Source organism: Sorghum bicolor, chromosome 3 (assembly GCF_000003195.3).
Source record: "Sorghum bicolor cultivar BTx623 chromosome 3, Sorghum_bicolor_NCBIv3, whole genome shotgun sequence".
Lineage (NCBI taxonomy): Eukaryota > Viridiplantae > Streptophyta > Magnoliopsida > Poales > Poaceae > Sorghum > Sorghum bicolor.
Window position 1 is genome coordinate 3,695,472 of NC_012872.2, and position 19,503 is coordinate 3,714,974.

General features: G+C 44.5%; 4 protein-coding genes across 9 annotated transcripts; 2 read left to right on the top strand and 2 right to left on the bottom strand.

Moving 5' to 3' along the window:
• LOC8078754 (17.5 kDa class II heat shock protein) lies at window positions 1-997 on the top strand. The gene has a single exon (XM_002455002.2). The coding sequence runs from the start codon at window positions 178-180 to the stop codon at window positions 673-675; it is 498 nt and encodes a 165-aa protein (XP_002455047.1). The 5' UTR covers window positions 1-177; the 3' UTR covers window positions 676-997.
• Window positions 1,299-5,529, bottom strand: LOC8078755 (polynucleotide 5'-hydroxyl-kinase NOL9). Of its 3 annotated transcripts, none has more exons than XM_002457176.2 (10): window positions 5,224-5,529; window positions 4,875-5,117; window positions 4,673-4,770; window positions 4,544-4,577; window positions 4,110-4,261; window positions 3,820-4,000; window positions 2,988-3,168; window positions 2,393-2,498; window positions 1,968-2,095; window positions 1,299-1,683 (listed from the first exon to the last, which is right to left on the bottom strand). In XM_002457176.2, exons 2-10 carry the CDS (start codon window positions 5,081-5,083, stop codon window positions 1,606-1,608), a joined length of 1,167 nt encoding a protein of 388 aa, XP_002457221.1. In that variant the 5' UTR covers window positions 5,084-5,117; window positions 5,224-5,529; the 3' UTR covers window positions 1,299-1,605. The 3 variants fall into 3 exon arrangements, with proteins under 3 accessions (XP_002457221.1, XP_021313571.1, XP_021313572.1); XM_021457896.1 differs by having other exon boundaries at window positions 4,875-5,120; window positions 5,224-5,523; XM_021457897.1 differs by having other exon boundaries at window positions 4,875-5,137; window positions 5,224-5,523.
• Window positions 8,710-10,611, top strand: LOC8084380 (1-aminocyclopropane-1-carboxylate oxidase homolog 4). Its single transcript, XM_002455003.2, has 2 exons — window positions 8,710-9,724; window positions 10,243-10,611. Exons 1-2 carry the CDS (start codon window positions 8,846-8,848, stop codon window positions 10,501-10,503), a joined length of 1,140 nt encoding a protein of 379 aa, XP_002455048.1. The 5' UTR covers window positions 8,710-8,845; the 3' UTR covers window positions 10,504-10,611.
• LOC110433825 (F-box protein At2g05970-like) lies at window positions 11,969-15,992 on the bottom strand. 4 transcript variants are annotated; one of them, XM_021456543.1, is made up of 3 exons: window positions 15,843-15,992; window positions 14,396-14,512; window positions 11,969-13,297 (listed from the first exon to the last, which is right to left on the bottom strand). In XM_021456543.1, exons 2-3 carry the CDS (start codon window positions 14,413-14,415, stop codon window positions 12,268-12,270), a joined length of 1,050 nt encoding a protein of 349 aa, XP_021312218.1. In that variant the 5' UTR covers window positions 14,416-14,512; window positions 15,843-15,992; the 3' UTR covers window positions 11,969-12,267. The 4 variants fall into 4 exon arrangements, with proteins under 4 accessions (XP_021312218.1, XP_021312215.1, XP_021312216.1 ...); XM_021456540.1 differs by having other exon boundaries at window positions 14,396-14,515; window positions 15,843-15,991; XM_021456541.1 differs by having other exon boundaries at window positions 14,396-14,515; window positions 15,838-15,991.

Genomic DNA, 19,503 nt, shown 5'->3' on the forward strand with positions numbered 1-19,503 from the left:
CACCACCTTTCAGAACCTTCCGTCGCCTTCCAGAAGCCCACCCCCTCAGCACCAATATAAACTGCCCTCTCCCGCCTCGTCACTCCCCACACCGAGAAATCTAGCAATCCAAAGAAACCAACACAGCGACAAGCAAAGCAGCGATCCGAGATCCGCCAGCGGCAGCGAGAGCGAGAGATGGACGCGAGGATGTTCGGTCTCGAGACCCCGCTGATGGTGGCGCTGCAGCACCTGCTGGACGTGCCCGACGGCGACGCCGGCGCGGCGGGCGGCGACAAGGCGGGCGCCGGCGCGGGCGGCGGGGCCACGCGCACCTACGTCCGCGACGCGCGCGCCATGGCGGCCACCCCGGCCGACGTCAAGGAGCTTCCGGGCGCGTACGCGTTCGTGGTGGACATGCCGGGGCTGGGCACGGGCGACATCAAGGTGCAGGTGGAGGACGACCGGGTGCTGGTGATCAGCGGCGAGCGGCGCCGGGAGGAGCGCGAGGACGCCAAGTACCTGCGCATGGAGCGGCGGATGGGCAAGTTCATGCGCAAGTTCGTGCTCCCGGACAACGCCGACATGGACAAGATCTCGGCCGTGTGCAGGGACGGCGTGCTCACGGTCACCGTCGACAAGCTGCCCCCGCCTGAGCCCAAGAAGCCCAAGACCATCGAGGTCAAGGTCGCCTGAGCTGAGCGGACCGTCGACAGAAACCGAAGTTTGGAAGATATCGGAGCAGTGCCAGTGAGCTGAGAACCTGTGCGTTTCTGTCCCTGGATGTGATGAGGAAGAGGAATAATCCGTTGCACTGGTAGTAAGTGGTAGCTGTAGTAGTGTGCTTCTGAAGTTGTGTGTGTTTTGCTTCCTTCGGTCGCGCGGTGTCTATCTACCGATCCTATCTGATGTATCGACTTTGGTTTAGTTTCGTCTTGAACCATGCTGGGTTTGAAGCTTTGTAATGCAAAAGGAGAATGTTCCGATGCTTTCTCGATAATAAATCTCTGTTCATCTACCTGTCGCTTGTTATTATCTTTTCTGCTAAAGATCTTGTCGCGATGAGTTCATATAAGCAAATATTTAGACCGAACATGTTCTTCATTAACAGACATGTTATGCCACGTTGTCCTCACCGGACACACAATTCAAATGAAGTTCTAATTCAGGCTGTTACCAAGAACAAAGTTTGTAAGCAAATGTTTCAGGGCAGAGTAGGGAAGTGAAAGCGATATGAACCAAGAATTCAAGGAGTAGCTTGCCATATAATTATGGAATGTCAGGAAGTTGTACTCAGATCTCCGTGAGGCATTAGTGCATTGATTAATTGGACGGGAATTGCACAGCACAGGTCACATATACAGGCCCTGTTTAGTTTTAAAAAAAATTCTTTTCTTCTAAGACAAATATATGGAGTATCAAATATAGATTAAAAAAATAACTAATTGTACAATTTACATATAATTTGCGAATCTGTCAAATAAAATAAAAATATTACAGTACCCAAATCAAAAAATCACGAACTAAACAAGGCCATACTCGCTGAATCTAGGAGTTGGATGTAACCTCTGAGCAGCCTGAAACCAGCAGACACAAGTCTATCTCGGAGACTGCCTGCGCTAACTATCACCCAGCATATAAATCCCTTTCTGATATTTTGTGAAGCACATTTGTCGACATGTACGGCGACACGCATCCGCGGACCTGGATTGGAAGGGGTGAAATGTGTTAGAAAAAAAAACAGAGTATTGCAAGGGCGTCTTTGCGTCTAAAACAAGTCTTATGTCTTTCGACTACAAGTCTACAACTATGAGAAACAGTGAACTTATCACTTGAGAAGCCTCCTAACATTTCAAACAAGTTTTATGTTATTTTCTGATTAACAGCTTTCTTCATAAGCAATATGTCTCTAATCTCATTGACAGAATTTCACTCTGCCTTTCTTTAGAAATTCAAGCCTACTGCTAGAAAGGGGGAAAACATGCTACCTGCAAAATAGTAGTAGGTATCTCAATGAGACCCTGTTGCAAAAGATCAACGCTTTGAAGGCGCTGGAGAGGGACAGGAGTTATTACATATAACAGGCCTTTTTGAATATCGACACCCCTTACAATGCCTGCACAAGTACATAACATCGTTATTGTTTGCGCACACAGTTCAACACAGATATCAGATGATGCACTATGGGCAGCTGAAACCACATTGATCAGAATAAACCAGACTTTGTTCACGACCTGCATACCCTATTAAGATGAACTTTCCCCAGCTGCAAATTAGTTAGATCCTCGGACAAAACTAATGATACTAATTACATGGATCCCACTCCAAAATGAGCTTGCTAGCTAATCAGATGCAAGATGCTTTCACAGTGAAACTAATAACCAAAAAAAAAGGCAGTCGGCAGAAAGATTACCTAGCCCAACACAGCAAGGGATTGATCTGGTTCCCTCAGATGCATTGGAAACTGCCAATCCAACTATGGTTGCGTTAAGACTACGCCATACCTCACCAGCAGGTACCTGGGCAAGGAGTAATCATGTCGATGTTCAGGACTTCCACTAACCGTGGAAATACAAACCAAACTGCTACCACTTTTCCTGATTTACTATACAATCACAGAGCAATCTAGGGCAGAACTTTTGAGCATACAACCATGATGTTGATAATATCCTATCGAGGATTCGGCATCTAATCTTTTTCAGTGACTAACTGGTAATACATGAAACTTAAAGCAGAAGCATATGTAACAGCATGTTCAGACTGCTATATAAGGGATACTATTTCATATATCTGCATCTCTGTCTGTAATCATTTGCTTGAAACTTGGTTTATAAGTAGAAATAATTTATAAGAATAATCCATGGAATTTTCAGCTTCAGGTGCCTAAATCCTGGACATTTAGGAATGGAAGGCAAGAGACTAGTTGACTAAACATGTGCTTTCATTCAGAATCCAACTCTAAGAAAATGTGGATAGCAAATATAGAAGCAAAGGGAAAGACAACTGACCTTGCAATGAAGATGCACAACTGCAACATCTGAAAATGGTACTTGATAAGGTGGAAGTGAAGCTAGGGCATAAGCAAGCTCCTTATTAGTTGATAGAGATATGTTACTCAGAAAACATTGCTTCAAGTACTCCACAAGTCGCCGTTCACGCATTCCACATGAATCTTTCTGAATTAACAACCTTGCAAATATAGAGATGATATTAGTGTTTGCTTTCATAGAAGCTCCTGTTAGCACTTAAAAAAACACTATAAACTCAACTGCAGCCTGTGAGCAAGCCGGTGCATCCTAATAGTCAGTGGCGAAGCCACGTATAAGATGGTGGATGCGGCACCCACTAAAATTTTAAATATCAATGAATAGGGTTAAAATTCCACCATAATTATGATTCAAATCTATGTATCTACAAGGCAGCCGCACCCCCCTCAAATTTGCTCTAGCTTCGCCAGTGCTAATAGTATGGAACAAACTATTGAGTTCACATAATGATTCTCTTTGAAACAAGATACTTGCAGAAGCTATAAACAGATAGCAACACAAATGTGACTAGAAAACAATCATCCTGAGCACCAAAGTCACACAAGGATTCAGACAAAAGGTTGGTATTCTTTCAGTCCTATATAGATAGAGTTAAAACATGATACAAGGAAAACTGATAGCTAAATATGGAATGCAACTTCCCCAATGCAACTGTCTTCGAATGGTGCAGATACAGGTCTGAGTACAGCCAGAGATAAATGGCTTAATATTCCTAGGTACGAGCCTGCATATATTTCGAAGTACAAGGACAACTATATCAGTTCTAAATTTCTATCTGAAAATAGTTACTTACGATCTATTCGAGGCATCATGAAATGCAGCACCGATGTTAATCATCTTAGGTCCTGTTTGCCCACCATCTAGCCAAAACACTCCATCAGGGAGATTCTTGCTCTGCATTGTGATGCGTATCTGAACAACTATTGTGGGGCAGATATACCTTAGCAACTCTACAAGCATATCGAAACCAGCACCTGCATTAAATAAAAATACAAAAAGAAAACATAAGATTTTCACTGAAACAAGTATGTGGTATAACCGTATAAGACAAAGCAAATCAGCTCTGGAATGACTAACAGATACCTTTTACCCATCCAGGAGTATTGACAATTAGAGGCAGCATTTCATTCTTATCACATCGATATTTTCCAACAAAGTAGTCATACAAATGAAATAGGCAATTCAGATATGCTTCTGGATCTCTTTTCGAAGAAGTGTCACCAAAGAAGTAGCACCTAATTGAATTTGTAAATGGCATTAGTGAAAGCCAAGAAGGGATGACATAAGTTTGGAAGTATTTAACAAAACATTTGCTCTGGCAAAAACTAAGAAGTTACTGGTCGCTAACACGATACCACAACTGTTTCAGTAAACAAACGAAGAAATCCCAGAATAAAAATTGTGCACAAACTCCTGAAGTGAAGAAACCAAGTGAAATTACCACACTACAGTGTACTACAAGCTAATCACAACTTAATACTGTCCACAGATAACCAATGAGAGGAGAAATTTTACACCTTTCAGCTTCCCGTAGAGTTGGGTTCAGCAAATCTGCACAAAAGCCAAAAAATCATCTTGTCAGCAACGAATGCACACCAAAGCTTACAGCCACTGACGTCCAATCCGGCATACACGTACGTACTAACCTGTGATAGGTTCGTCAACGACATTGAACGAGAGGCACCCCGGCAGCCCAAACTCCGGCTGCCCCATGTCGGTGTCCAGATAACCAACCTTACCGTGCCTGCAAAGCACCACGACACCATCAGTTAAAGAGGAACACCAGCATAGCCAACGGAGTAGTCACTCATCAAGGTTAGAGGGTTTAGCTCTGTGGTGGTGGCTTGCCTGGGGAGCAGCGCGTTGAGGAGGACGCGGGAGAAGGTGGACTTGCCGCTGTTCTTGGGCCCGCACACGACGACCACCGGGGGCGTGGGGTCGGAGGAGACGGTCGTTACAACGCAGGCCCAGTCCGACGGGACTACCACCTCGGAGCGGGCCGCCGGGGAAGACGACCGCGGCGGTGTCCGCGTCGGCGTCGCGCGGGTGCCGGCCATGTCCCGATGCCTTCCGCAGAGAGGCGAGTTACTCCTGCTTCCTCCGGCAGCAGTCTCGTCAGTATAGCAGAACCCCTTAGCTCAATTTCACAATCCCTAATTCTAGGGCCTAAGCTGTAGAGCAGGTAACAGGCACTCACCAGGGCCGATGCACTGCCCGGTGCCAGCGCTGGAGGGAAGAAGCGCGTTGGGAGCTTGGGACCGGCCGACAACCGTCGCGTCAAGAGGGACCTGTGCCCGTTACGGGAAGAGGAGAATGGAGGGCGGTGCCGTGGCGCAGCGCGACAGACGATGCACGCGTGGCACGACGGACGCGCAGCGCGTCGGCGTCGGTCCGTTCTCCTTCGGTCGGCCGTCGGCGGCGCAGGTGCGGGAGTCTCGCGATTCCGCGCTGATGGGGAGGGGCAGGGTCGGCGGCGCGCGGGGGCTCAGGCCTGAGGCAAGTGTGGCCGAGCTGCTGGGCCTGGTTTGTTAATTGTTCTATTGGCCCATTACTTCCGTTCTGTAAAAAACGAATACGAAGTAATCTCTCCGGGTTTTTATGTCACATTTTCTTCGTGCCGAGTCAAATATTGGAAGTCCCTCAAAAAAAGCTCAAAAAAATCTTATAGTTTGACAATGTGCGAATTATAAATTATTTGTAATAATCTTAAAATATAAATCATACGACATGGATCTATATATTTTTTGAAATCAATTGTCAAAGATACGCATATTTGATTTAGAACAAAGCAAATGTGACAAATAAAAAAATGAGGATCACTCTAAATTATAAGTTATTGTAATTTTTTTAGAATCAAAGTATTTCAAATTTAATCAAATTTATAACGCTAATAGTCGGAGGATAATTTCATCCTGTGATCGCCGGACCAGCAACCAAATTATAAACACAAAGTCAAAACTCTCAAGTTATGTTGTAAAGTTTGAAATCTATGTTGTACTAGCATTGACAGTAATGAGAGATTGCCCAACGACAGATGAAATAAGAACAATATATGATATTATTATTACAACACTAATATTTTTTAAGAATTGCACACAGTACTAATATTTGCTTCACTATATGATGTACAGATTATTCGAACCAATGAATAAAAGAATGGCGAGATTTGCCTAGGCCTTGTTTAGTTCCAAATTTTTTGGCAAAATGTGAATAGTATCAATTTCGTTTGTATTTGACAAATATTGTCCAATCATGGACTAACTAGGCTCAAAAGATTCGTCTCGTCAATTCCGACCAAACTGTGTAATTAGTTTTTATTTTCGTCTATATTTAATACTTCATGCATACCTCTAAAGATTTGATGTGACGTGGAATCTGAAAAATTTTGTAAATTTTTTTAAGAACTAAACAAGGCCCTAGTCCATCGTGTTGCAAATTGGCAATAGATGCGCGCGGACACAGGATTCACTAGACCCTCTCCTCCGGGGACAGCCCGCCGCGGCCGGCGTCCTCCGCGTCGCAGCGCTCGGCGCCTCTGCGGACGAAAAGGAAATATAACACGAGCCCGTGGAGCACGACGGAGACGCCCCACACGACGAGCTTCAGCGCCAGCCCGGGCATGGCGTCCGCGACGCGCGACGTGACCGTGGTGCCCAGCGCCACCGAGATGACCCAGACGCCGATCCTGACGCGCCGCCGCTCGGCCGCCGTGGCTGCCGGGTCGCGCCGCAGCTGCCGGAGCTTGGCGACGCAGCACGCGAGCACGACGGAGAGGAAGTAGGTGACGATCGCGAACGAGAGGTCGCGCCCGCTGTGGCGCGCGTGGTAGACCCCGAACGCGAAGCCGACGGTCACGCCGATGAAGAGGAGCAGGGCGACCACGGGGCGTGCCCCGCCGACGCGCCACCGCCGACCCTGGCCCTCCATCTGCCCCGGCCCATGGTGCGGCGCCGGCGGCACTACGGGTGGTCCGTGGCCATGCTCGACGGTGAACACAGGCTCCATGCACGGCGGCGAGGGGATCTTCAGAGAGCGAGCTCGAGCTGCAGCTGCGGCCTGCGGGCGACGCGACGACGTCGATCGGACGGTGTGTTGCGATCGCAGGTGTTTCTTTGTTGCATGCACTGAAAGCTCCACAGGAGACCCCTGCCGTTTATAGGCAGCAGCCAGACAGCCGCCGGAAGCCCGGAACAAGCCGAAGGAATTTCACAGAAAGTGCAGAGCAGCGTCGCGCCGTGGTGACCAAGCGCGGCATTTCCCGCGTCTTTTCCTGCGTACATTTACAATTGTCCACGGCCGATACTTCTGACCAAATGATAGAGCAATTGACTATTAGGAACAGATTCACAAACCACAAATCTCAAGATAGCGCTTGAATTTTCGGTAGGCGACGTGTTCAAAAAAATTAAGAGTTGACTTATCTCACCAAAGATGAGGAACACAACGAATTGATCATAGATTAGTTGTTGATCATAGATTAGCTGTTTGAGTTTCTTGTGGTGAAAGTGAAACTTTTTCATTTGGGTTCAAGTCCTCCTTTGTGAATCTCGTGATCTGCTGGCTCAATTCTTTCGAGGTGTTTATAGAAATAGGGTTAGCGTGCATGTGTTGTGAGTGTCTGTATTGTATTGTGTGTGTTTTTTTTTAAAAAAAATACTCAATCCATCCCAAATTGTAAGTCGTTTGACTTTTTTAATATCAAGTTTGACCACTCGTCTTATTCAAAGTTTTGTACAAAATATCACTTTTTTTATTGTGTATTGGTTTATTAATAAAAGTTCTTCAAGAATGACTTAAAATTTGACTATATTTGTACAAATTTTTTGAATAAGACGAGTGGTCAAACTTGGGGTAAAAAAAGTCAAACGACTTACAATTTGGGATGGAGGGAGTACCATGTTTGAATGTGGAGCTAACCTTCGAGGATTTAGGACAATAAAGAAGCCACTGCGTTTACCTAGACCCTATTTAGTTCTCGAACTGTTTTGTAAAATGGTCAAAATTTCTCATCACATTGAATCTTGTGGCACATATATAAAGTCTTAAATATAGATAAAAAATAACTAATTACACAGTTCATCTGTAATTTGAGAGACGAATCTTTTGAGTCTGGTTATAAACTAAAGTGCTACAATAGCCATTTTGTAAAAAAATTTGCAACTAAACAAGGCCCTATCTTATCAAATTAAAGTCATTTTTGAAGCCCATGTTTGAACGTGGGGTTGGTTCAGCCAGGCGATGCTAACCTTGCCCGTTAAGGAGAGTTGAGTTGGGCTAGCTCACCTCATCATCAAGTAAAAACGAGTGAGTCAGTTTAACGAAGTTTTCACGTCACCTACCATTAAAAAATAACATCATTAAATCATGAAATTCCAAATAAATCTAACAACCCACGTACTTGACCAATTATGTATGCTAGATCTTTTTTTCTATACGGCATGGCAACACTTGATTGCACTACGTTTATCAATGAAGTATTTCGAGCTTAGAATCTTTTGGAAAGAAAAGAAGAAAACGTAGAAAATTACTGCACTACTTCTACTGACTCCTGATAACAACGTGACCGGACCGGGTCGAGCTTTTGCCACGTGCTCCTCCAGGGCACCCTCAGACCGCGATGGCTCGCCTCTCTCCTCGCGTCGTGTTCCGGCGGTGTCCCGTCCGTCAAGGGGGGTTGCGTGCTCGGGCTGCGCAAACAGCGAGGAGCGGCGTGTGTGCAACTGCAACCGCAACCAACTCTCGCCGCGCCCACGGCCGTCCCTCTCGCCTCTCGGCAACAGTCAACAGACGACTGCCCAGTTCCACTGCACAGGGACTCGATGGCGTCCTCCTCCCTCCCGGCGCCCGCGCCCGGCCGCGCCGAGCTCCTCAAGGCCTTCGACGACAACCGCACGGGCGTGCGAGGCCTCGTGGAGTCGGGCGTCTCCTCCGTCCCGGAGCTCTTCCGCCACCCGGACCCATACGGCTCCATCCCGCTCGCCCCGCCTGGCGCCTCCATCCCCGTCGTGGACCTCTCCCTCCCGCCCCACCTCGCCGCCGCCGCCGCCGCGTCGGCCGCCCGCACCTGGGGCTTCTTCCACCTCGTCAACTACCACCACGCGCTCCCCGCGGCCGCGGCCGCGGCCGCTGCCGCCGCCGCCGACGACTACCCCGCGCGCGCCTTCGCGGCGGTGCGCGCCTTCAACGAGCTCCCCGCCGCCGAGCGCGCGCCGCACTACAGCCGCACTACAGGCGGGGTCAACTACTCCTCCAACGTCGACCTGTACAACTCCCCCGCGGCCAGCTGGCGCGACACCATCCAGATCCTGTTGGGCCCCAACCGCAGCCCCGACCTCGCCGACCGGATCCCGGCCGTCTGCCGCGCCGAGGTGCTCGAGTGGGAGGCCCGCGCCACCGCCGTCGCGCGCACCTTGCTGGGCCTCCTTTCCCAGGGGCTCGGGCTCAGGGCCGAGGCGCTGGAGGACGCGTCCTGCGCCGACGGGAAGCTCATGGTGTGCCACTACTACCCGCACTGCCCTGAGCCGGAGCGCACCATGGGCCTCGTCCCGCACACGGACCCCGGCGTGCTCACCGTGCTCGCGCAGGACGCCGTCGGGGGCTTGCAGGTGAAGCACCAGGACGAGGACGGCAAAATCTCCTGGGTGGATGTGAAGCCCGTGCCCGGAGCCCTTGTCATCAACGTCGGCGACCTCTTGCAGGTACGAGTTCGATCAGATCGTCTGCTATACCTACCGTGCCCACAGTACATTCAATTGTCGAAATCCAATTACTGCAATTAAGGTCTTGTTTAGTTCCTAAAAATTTTTCAGATTCTCCGTCACATTGAATCTGTAGACATATGCATGGAGTATTAAATGTAGACAAAAATAAAAACTAATTGCACAGTTTGGTCGGAATTGACGAGACGAATCTTTTGAGCTAGTCCATAATTGGATAATATTTTGTCAAATACAAACGAAAGTGCTACCGTGTCGATTTCACAAAATTTTTGGAAGTAAACAAGGCCTGATGCTTTTCATTCATTCCAGTGTTATATACATATAGATGTTGAAGTCATATGCATACTCAATGCTTATTATATACAGTACATATTAGTTCACCCAGCATCATGTGTGGTAAATATGATTACAGTGTGGTAAAATATACAGAGAGCTTTGGTGAGCAGCTCTAGAACTACGTTTTTTTTCCCACTACTAACTTACTCTCTCAACATCAGATAATGTCTAATGACAAGTACACGAGTGTAGAGCATCGGGTGGTCATGAACACACGTGAAGAACCCAGGGTTTCCATCGGCATTTTTTTCAGTCCTGGGAAGAGAGGGGACTCGGTGTTCTATGGACCATTGCCAGAGCTGGTTTCTTCAGAGAACCCGCCCAAGTACAGCAACTTTACCATGTCCGAGTTTTATGGGAAATTCTTCTCACGAGACCTTGCGAGCAAAGCTCTACTCGATAACTTCAAACTGTCATCTTAAGTGCCAACTCCAAAAGTTTGGACTCGTGTATTATAATCATGTATATGAGTTGTAATTACGGTAATGTAAAGAAATTGCTCTGTCCTCTCCGAAATTGGGTTCAAACTTGAAAATCTCAGGCCATCTCCTCTGGAGACAGCTCGCGCGAGGCCTTCGCTGGCCGGCTGCCGGAGCCCTTCTGGCCACGCCGGGGCTCCTCACCACGGCGGTCCGCGTCCTGGCAGCAGAGAAGCAAGTAGAGCCCCAGGCCGAGGAACACGGCGGTGACGCCCCACACGGCCAGCTTCAGCGGCAGCATCGGCATGGCGTCGGCGACGCGCCAAGAAAACGTGACGCTCAGCGCCACGGAGACGGCCCCCGCGGCGAGCCTGGCCCGCCGGCGCTGGGCGTCCCCGGCCGCCGGGTCGTCCCGCAGGAGCTCCAGCTTGGCGACGCAGCACAGGAGCAGCGCGAGGAGGTAGTAGGCGGTGGCGACGAACGCGAGGTCGCGCGGGCGGTGGTGGCGCGCGCGGTACGCCGCGCCCGCGAAGCTCGCGGTGACCGCCAGGAACAGGAAGAGGTTGAGCGCGCAGCCGCAGCGTGCCCGGACGCGCGGCGGATGCACGGCGGCGGCGGCGGTCGCGGAATCCATGAGCAACGGCAGCGCAGTCGTGGACGAAGCGAACGCTCTCGCTGGTGGCCGGGATCTCCAGCAGCTACTATGGGCGTCTCGGCAGAGTGACGAGGGAGTGTTCTTGACTCTGTTGCATTGACTTGACACGATCGAGCTCCCCTCAAGCAGACGCTGAACTATATACAAGTAGCTGCCTGTGCCTGCGGGAGCAGAGCCATTTCACTGAAAGAACGGAGAAGCAACAGGACTCTGCCAAACCTTGAAGGCAATTGCTCAAGCGTGTTGGATGATATCACACTGCACACGGCAAGAACCTGTGGCATGTGAGCACAAATTTAAAAACCAAACTTACCTGAGAGCTCAAACCGCGTTTCGACTTTTCGAATGCATAGGGACCAGACGCGTGACCTGGGCTTGAGCACCATCCAATGCAAGTACCACGAATATGCCGTTTCAGTTGTATTTGTGAATGATGGAACGACAATTGCTGCAGACTAGTGAAACTGTGAAAGTGATGAAATCTACGTCAAAGAGACAAGGAACAAAGCTTATACTTCGTCAAGGAGTACAGAGTAGAGTACATGCAGCAAGCGTATCATAGCGTAATGTGATTGCTACAATAGGCTAGGCAGCTGCTCAATAGCCAGGGAAGAAGCAGATGCAAGCCTTCAGTACTTCGAGCAATTGAAACTAGCTACTCCCTCCATTCCTTCCTTCTAGTTGCAAGTCGTTTTGGCTTTTCTCTAATACATAGAAAAGCCAAAACGTCTTACAATTTGGAATGAAAGGAATGAAGGAAGTAACTTTCTAGATTTTCAGTCCTCAAATAGGAAAATTAAAAATTCAGAATAGTTTACAGCCCAAAACAGCTTGAAACGAAGTTTCAAATTCACATACACTCCCACTGCAAATAGTTAAAGCAGTTGATTTAGCCACAATTACAAAGATGTCCAATACTTCAGAAATTCATATACATAAACCTGCGGTTGCATGTGCAACATCCAATACTTTGGAAATACGGAATACTATATGGCCTCCATCTTGGGATAAATGGCCATCCATAGGAGACATAGGAGCCTACAATACTATATGAGCTCCATCTCGGGGGTAAACGGACATGCAACTTTCACCATTACCTATTCATTTAGTATTTATTCCAGTGAAGGGATAAACCATAAGATCTGGTCTCGCTGAGGCCGACGGTAGTAGTCATTGCGCCCTTGGCCTTGGCCGATAGCAAGAGTTTGGACAAGTTCCTTAGTCCCATGCTCAAGGTTGAATGCACACAGGTTATTGTACATGTCAATGAAGTAGATGCAGTTCGCTTTCAGGTTGGGGTGGTCATTGGCAGGGAAACAGAATGAGTTGTAATGGCTCACAAACAGTGCAAGATCCCCAATGTTCTCGGTTCCAACCCAGGAAAAGGTCCCCTTGTCCAATATCCAAACAGCAAACTTATTCTGACACAGGCGCTTAACCCTAATCAGATCACCAGCAGGGGTCTCTATAAGACAGCGAAACCTCCACCGATGCGTGACTTCCTCGTCTGGCCATGCATGGGGTGGCTCTGCCCACATCTCAACTGTACCATACATATCACACGTGTACAGCCGACCTCTATGCTTGATGATATCATCCAAAATGAATTTTGATTCAACAGACGACCAGTTGCTAGATCCTTGTCGCGTTACTTTATAACCTTTCTCATCAGCATAGAGGACAGCAACAATAAAGTTCCTCTCATTCATTTCAAGCAGCTTGGCCTTAGAGAAGATCCTACGTCCTAACGGGGGCAGCTGAATGTGTTTGCCACTGATAGGGTTAACCAGCTGCATGGTTCCATAAGTTCGACTGAAGTAGATAAGCCATCCATTGGAAGAACCAACTGGAGCCCAGACAGATTCAAACAGTGAGGCAGTGCTAGGGAGACGGATACTTTGATTCTTTCTTTCAGGAATGCAAAAGAACTGAGCACCAAGAGGATTCTGATCTGGGGGGAGCATCAGCCATGGGTCCACCCTTGGACGGTATGACACATCCTTGCAGACATTGTTCCAAGATGTGCACACAGCACGAAATCTAATGTAATCAGGGATTGGAAGCTTCTTTATTATTATGCCAAGAATATCAGTTTGAATAGAGGCCCAATCCGCCATGCCACTGGAAGTAACTCCTAAGCACCTGAAAGATTAATCTTGTATCACACTCTGAGTAGGCAACATGATCATCAACACTACAGTATATAATAAAAACATCATCTTCTAGTAACAAGTTTGCGAAATAGTTTTAAAATAGTATTAATGTAATCACTATTCAGTATCCAAATGCACTCAAACGAGTTGAATTCACACATAACATATCTCTGATAGGTACAACTACAGAGCAGAAAATATATATAAATATTGTGGAAAACTAGAAATTTTTTGACATGCCAGTCTTTTTTATATCTGGGTTGCGATTGAAGAAATAGAATTAAAAATGCATGATTTTTGACTTCGAAAAAAAAAGTGATGATCTTAAAGTCAAATTGGCAAAACAAAATTCACAATCCAAGTCACCAACGCTTTGGACTATCATTTATCCATATATGAATCTTCAGATAATATAACATCATGGACAGATGTGGGCGTGTCAGCTGCATGCATAATGCATATGCAAGCTTCTGAACCAAAACATGTTCGACTAACAATAAAAGCATGTGCAAGGTAACCCATTTAAATCATTCATTTGTTTCAATCAAACAGTAGACTCAAGACTAGAAAAATAAAAAGATGAATGCACAAGAATTACATCTCATGACAGGAAAAACCATATGTAATTTAACCAAGTTTGTGTACACATTGACAGTGGCCTCATAAGTACTCCCTCCATACTCATATTAGTTGACGTTTAGGACAGGATTGTGCTTACCAAGAAGCAATTAATTAGGGGGTATCTTTCCATCCTTACCCTTATTAAATAGAGGTGTGGATGCACTTTATACAAGAAAGTTTTCAGCTTAGATGGTTAATGTATCGAGGCGTGACTCCAGCGATCTGCGTTCGATTCCTGGCAGCCACTTATTTTTGGTGGGGACTTGGTTTTGTGGCTGTGGTTAATTGCATGTCGAGCGAATTGCATCGATCGAAGTGAGCGGCTGTGGTTAATTGCATGTCGCGCCAGGGGCAAACGTGTCCATGCAGAGATATTTACAGGCTCAACGACAACCTTTGCAAAATCAGAAGAATCAACCAGAACGACATGTAATACAGGTATGGAGGGAGTATGTGATAACAGTACCTTGGCACCTTGGCAGACATGCCACCACTAACCAGTTAGCTGAGGTTTGAGTTCAGACTTGACAACAGGAATATCAATATAACTTAAAACTTCAGCAAGACGTAGAAAGAGCATGTTCTGCTGCATAAGACAAGTGACAACATCAGTTGTCATAATGAGAAAAAAAAGAGAGAGTACAATATTCAGCGCTTCAGCACTCAAATAATTTGAAGCAAGGAGGTCTTTTCAGTATAAATATTGCTAGCTCAGCAAAAATCCATGGTGACTTCTGTCACCAATTTAAAATTATTTCGCCCGTAAAGGCTTTTCTTCTCTATTAGAGACATTAACTGTCACTGGCATAGCAAACAGTCAGTCTATTTTTCCAAAACAGTTAAACATGTATCAGGTCTGCGCCCGATTTATTTCCTACATATATGTAATGTGCAAGTACATAAAACCCTGCAAATTGACAGTCTGAATTACCAATCTATCCTTTTATAGTTTATTACATTCTAAACTGTACAGGATGAAAATTGCAGAAGGAGCATAAACTGAACCACAAAAGGTTACAGGAGATAGGTACCACTTCAATCATCATTTGGATAAGAAGTGAATAATATGAAGAATGAACAAATTGCTAAACATGATAATTCCCTGTAAAGAGTTTTGTAACAAGCACAAGGGAATAGGTAGGCAACTGGGTGTTGGCTGGTGGTTAGCACCCGATCGCTGAGATCAGGCAAGCTTGGTGGCCACCTAAGCAGTCAAAGCAGCAATTTGGCAGACACCCAAGCAGCCAATTTCAGGAACAGTACCTATAATGATGTTGGTAAGCTGCTGGTCCTCGTTTTTTTATTTTTTCATTATTATATTATTATTTTGTAATGCCCATATCTATATATTTTTCAAGCTACTAATGGGGTTTAAGATTATAAGATATCTATACTCATATTTATATCTATATATTTTTGCAAGCTTCTAAACCCCATTAGGTTTTTTTTGTTTTTCTTTTTGTTAGATTCTTACTGACCTATGAACAAATCACTCCGACCCAATGGAATGTTCACGGGGTGACCAACTAGAAGCATCGCTACAGATCAATACATACTCGTACATCCCGTTCTTACAGGTACAGCTAAGAAAGTACTCCGTATTCAAACTTTGCTGATCGCAAACCCATGCATCGAAAAGACTAGAACGACAGCATAGTCACACCAGCCCTCACGAGTCACGAACGTCTAGAATCCCCCACTCCAAACCCTACACAACCCCCAAATCCACACATCGCGTCCTCCGACACCCAACCCCGAGACATCAGATCGAACCGCTGGTCACCAAGAACCCTAAACCCCAAGCGAAATCGAGACCCCAAAGTCAATAAAAACCCGAAACTGACGGATCAAACCGTCCGAACAACACCCAGAGAAGGGAGAGGGAAGGGGATGGGAACGCAATCGGACCTCACCTCACCGCCGCGATCAGTGGCCGTGGCCGGGGCCGGGGAGTGGAGGAGGAAGTGGAGGTTGATGGGGATTCCCGGAGGCCGGAGCTATGCCTTATTGGGGACGCCGAAGGCCGTAGGCCCAACGGCGGATGGCACGAAGAGAGACTAGGATTTTTTTATTTTCTTTATATTATATAGGGAGAGTGAGAGAGGCTGAGGTCTTGTTTTTTTATTTGCATCACTTCGGATTATATTTAACAATTATTATCTAATTATAAACTAATTAGATTTAAAAAATACCTTATAAAATATATTTAATAATTATTTTTTATCTATATTTAATTAATAATATATATATAGCAATATTTAATGGGACGATGAATCTTAAATAGTTATTAATTTAGAGTCTAGCTAAACAAGGTCCGATAGTCTTTTAGAAGTGGGGGTGGGCCCCGGAGTGACTTTGAAAAGTACTATGTACAGGAGTCTTGTCCGCCGTGTGATCCACGGTTGTTTCTTTTTTTTCTTTTGACGTGCAGGTTTTGCATCTTTTTAAGGCTGTGTTTAGTTCGTCAAAAAAAAAAATTTCACGACACTATAGCACTTTCGTTTGTTTGTGGTAATTATTGTCCAATTATGGACTAACTAGGCTCAAAAGATTCGTCTCGCAATTCTGACCAAAGTGTGCAATTGATTTTTATTTTTGTCTATATTTAATACTCTATGCATATGTTTAAAGATTTGATGTGATGGGGAGATTTTGAAAAACTTTATGTTTTGAGGTGAAAGTAAACAGGTCTCAGAAAAAAATCGCTACCAAGTTTTTGACCATGTAGAGGGGAGTTTTTTAATATATATACTAGATACTGTATAATAAAAAAGATTATCACGTGCGTTGCTCGAGAATCACTGATGATTCGAAATCAGATTAGATTACATTTTACTCTAATAATTACAAATTATAAGTCAATTTAATTTTTTGGTTCATAAAATTTAGAATAAAATAGGTAATAATTAACCCTAGTCACGAAATACCGAAAATCAAACCGAACCGAAAAATACCGAGAACCGAACCGAAAAATACCGATTCCTGTCGATACCAGGTTCCCAGGTACCGAATTTACCGAGGTACTTTCGGTACTAGGCCTCGGTAAACTGAAATTACCGAACAGTACCGAATTAGTCTGCCAGCAGCCCATGTAATAGCTATATATTATGTTGTGGACAACTATATATTATGTATTTGTGGACAACTATATATTATGTATTTGTGGCTTTCTATTTGTTTAATTTGACACTATTATTCTATATGGATTCATGTAAAATTTCTATCAAAATTTACTACTCAACCTGATATTACATGTTGTTCGGTACTTTCGGTATTTACCGATACCGAACCGAAAGTACCGAAACCGAAATACCTCGGTACCGAGTTTTTCCAAGAACCAAATGGTACCAGCTTTCTCTGGTACCGAATTAGAGAAGGTACCGAATTATATGAATGGATAAAGTGTCATAAAATAATGTTAGTGTATGGTGCAATATGATAATGTGGACAACTAAATACATGTATCAATGATGTATCTCGTTCATGTGTATGTCATAATTCTACAAGTTAGTGAGCTATAGTCATAGATAGTGGGCTCTTGAAATGGATATCTTAAGGATATTAGATATAGATATATCTATAGATATAGATATAGATATAGATATAGATATATAATTTGCATGTGATGCCGACAACCTTAAAAATCCAGATTTTATCTTAAGTATTTATCGCTTAACACAAATATAAAAATCCATGACGGAGAGGTAAGGAGAGAGGAAACACAAGTGTAGTTTCAACTAGTAGATTGTGCGCGCCCTCGCGCGCATGTCGTAAAAATACACGGGTAAAAATATATGTTGAATCTTTGTATTGAAAAAGGTTTAGAAAATATGTTCAATAGCTGATGCAATAAGCCAACATACTGTACACTTCCAAATCTGACAAATAGTTCTTGGTTCTATACTACATGCATAATGAAAAGCGACCAAATAGTTTTCGGTTTGGACATACCCATAAAAATAGATTAATGCTATCAGTAGTTTGCAGTGCAATTCAAAATAAGTAGCCTAATATAATATAAATGACGCTACTAAGACCCTACACAAACACTCCTGAAAAGTGGATTCTCATGGCATTTCAAATCTAACATCTCATTTCCCATCCATATAAGCATTCAGCGTCCAACTGTTTTCTCTAAGCTGGAAACAAGGCACCTACAATCAAATAACAGTAATAATTTTAAAAGATTACAACAAGGCACAAAGATAATCTCTTCTCTTCTCTCTCTCATGTTTAGGTTTAGCCTCAAATCAGTAGCATGAGAGAAAATGTGCTAATTACGATATACTACAACAAAAAGGAATGGTTGATACAGCAACAAACTAGGACGTGAATGTCAAACACCAAGAGGTGTTTAAAACAACACATCAATTTACTTGCAGTCAGGGTGATATACATGTTTTCCCCAAAGGTGTCTCCCACGAACATGGTAACCTCACTGGTGACAAACAAACAAGGCTGTAAATCTATTTTTAGAGAAAGTGTTGAACGGTAATATTGCACATAGAAATGAGTGGCTACCTTAGTACATGGTTCTAGGATATTGTTACTAAGTCAAAAGTGATCCAGAAAGAAGCAATTATGCTAATGTGCTATAGTCATAGGCAGGAGCGAACCAACATCACTTATAATTAAGGGGAAAAAATCAGAGAAATAATTTGCAATCTAACTAAAACTTGTATGACTACATAGTTCAATCAACTTGTGAATATTTATGGCTTCTGAACATTGCACTTGCTCACTATTAATCATATTTCACTGCCCTACACCCATGTGTTCTACTCCTTGCATAAACAGAGGATCATGATCTCTCAAAGGAAGCAGTTGTTTAGGTGGTTTACTTGCCTATGGAACATTTTGTATCTCATGCATAAACAAAGTTATTGTGGCATATATCGGAGAAAGGTCTATTGCAGTAGGAGATAGCAGAGAACTGACCTATGAAACACAACAAAATTAATGGAAAGGACCATTACCTCCAGGAGCACAGGGTAGGATCACAAAAAGTCATTGTGGCATTAGTCATCACACATCACCCCAACAATAGATGAAGACTGATTTAGTTAAGTTAAATTTGCTAGGATCACATGAAAAGCAACCGCAAGAAAGCATATCATTTTTTATAACCTAATGGTACCTGAGATAATATACTCTGCCAAATTGACTCTATATAGAAAGTTTTAGAAAATATATAAACACTCTTGCTGACGTAAATGTAACAACATGCTACATAAAATAATAGTGTTGTATAAAAATAGATAAAACAATTCTATGTACAAATAGCTTTCGTGAGGCACCTGACCACATCATCAGCAATGGCATATGCTCAGGCTACATACAGTTTTTGCAGGAAACAACACATGCACACAGGTTGGCACCATGGATATTGTTATTACATAATTGTAAATAGATGGATGACTAAAAAAAATAAAAGAACAGAAAGTTCAAACTAAATGTAAACACATGAAAGCGAATGTTCCATGTAAATAGATAAATCAAGTACTTATATAGTAATAGTGGTGCGCTCGCGCGGGTTAGACCATAAATATTGTTACGTTTAGTACTCAACCTAAA

What these genes read in the sequence shown, in the direction of transcription:
- LOC8078754 (XM_002455002.2), top strand. Translation starts at nt 178, where the DNA reads ATGGACGCGAGGATGTTCGGTCTCGAGACCCCGCTGATGGTGGCGCTG.
- LOC8078755 (XM_002457176.2), bottom strand. Translation starts at nt 5,083, where the DNA reads ATGGCCGGCACCCGCGCGACGCCGACGCGGACACCGCCGCGGTCGTCT. An exon ending in CGTTGACGAACCTATCACAG is followed by an intron (nt 4,578 to 4,672) that starts GTTAGTACGTAC and finishes GCTTTTGTGCAG; the next exon opens with ATTTGCTGAACCCAACTCTA. An exon ending in TTGTGCATCTTCATTGCAAG is followed by an intron (nt 2,499 to 2,987) that starts GTCAGTTGTCTT and finishes CTCCTTGCCCAG; the next exon opens with GTACCTGCTGGTGAGGTATG.
- LOC8084380 (XM_002455003.2), top strand. Translation starts at nt 8,846, where the DNA reads ATGGCGTCCTCCTCCCTCCCGGCGCCCGCGCCCGGCCGCGCCGAGCTC. An exon ending in ACGTCGGCGACCTCTTGCAG is followed by an intron (nt 9,725 to 10,242) that starts GTACGAGTTCGA and finishes TCTCAACATCAG; the next exon opens with ATAATGTCTAATGACAAGTA.
- LOC110433825 (XM_021456543.1), bottom strand. Translation starts at nt 14,415, where the DNA reads ATGTCTGCCAAGGTGCCAAG. An exon ending in ATGTCTGCCAAGGTGCCAAG is followed by an intron (nt 13,298 to 14,395) that starts GTACTGTTATCA and finishes TTAATCTTTCAG; the next exon opens with GTGCTTAGGAGTTACTTCCA.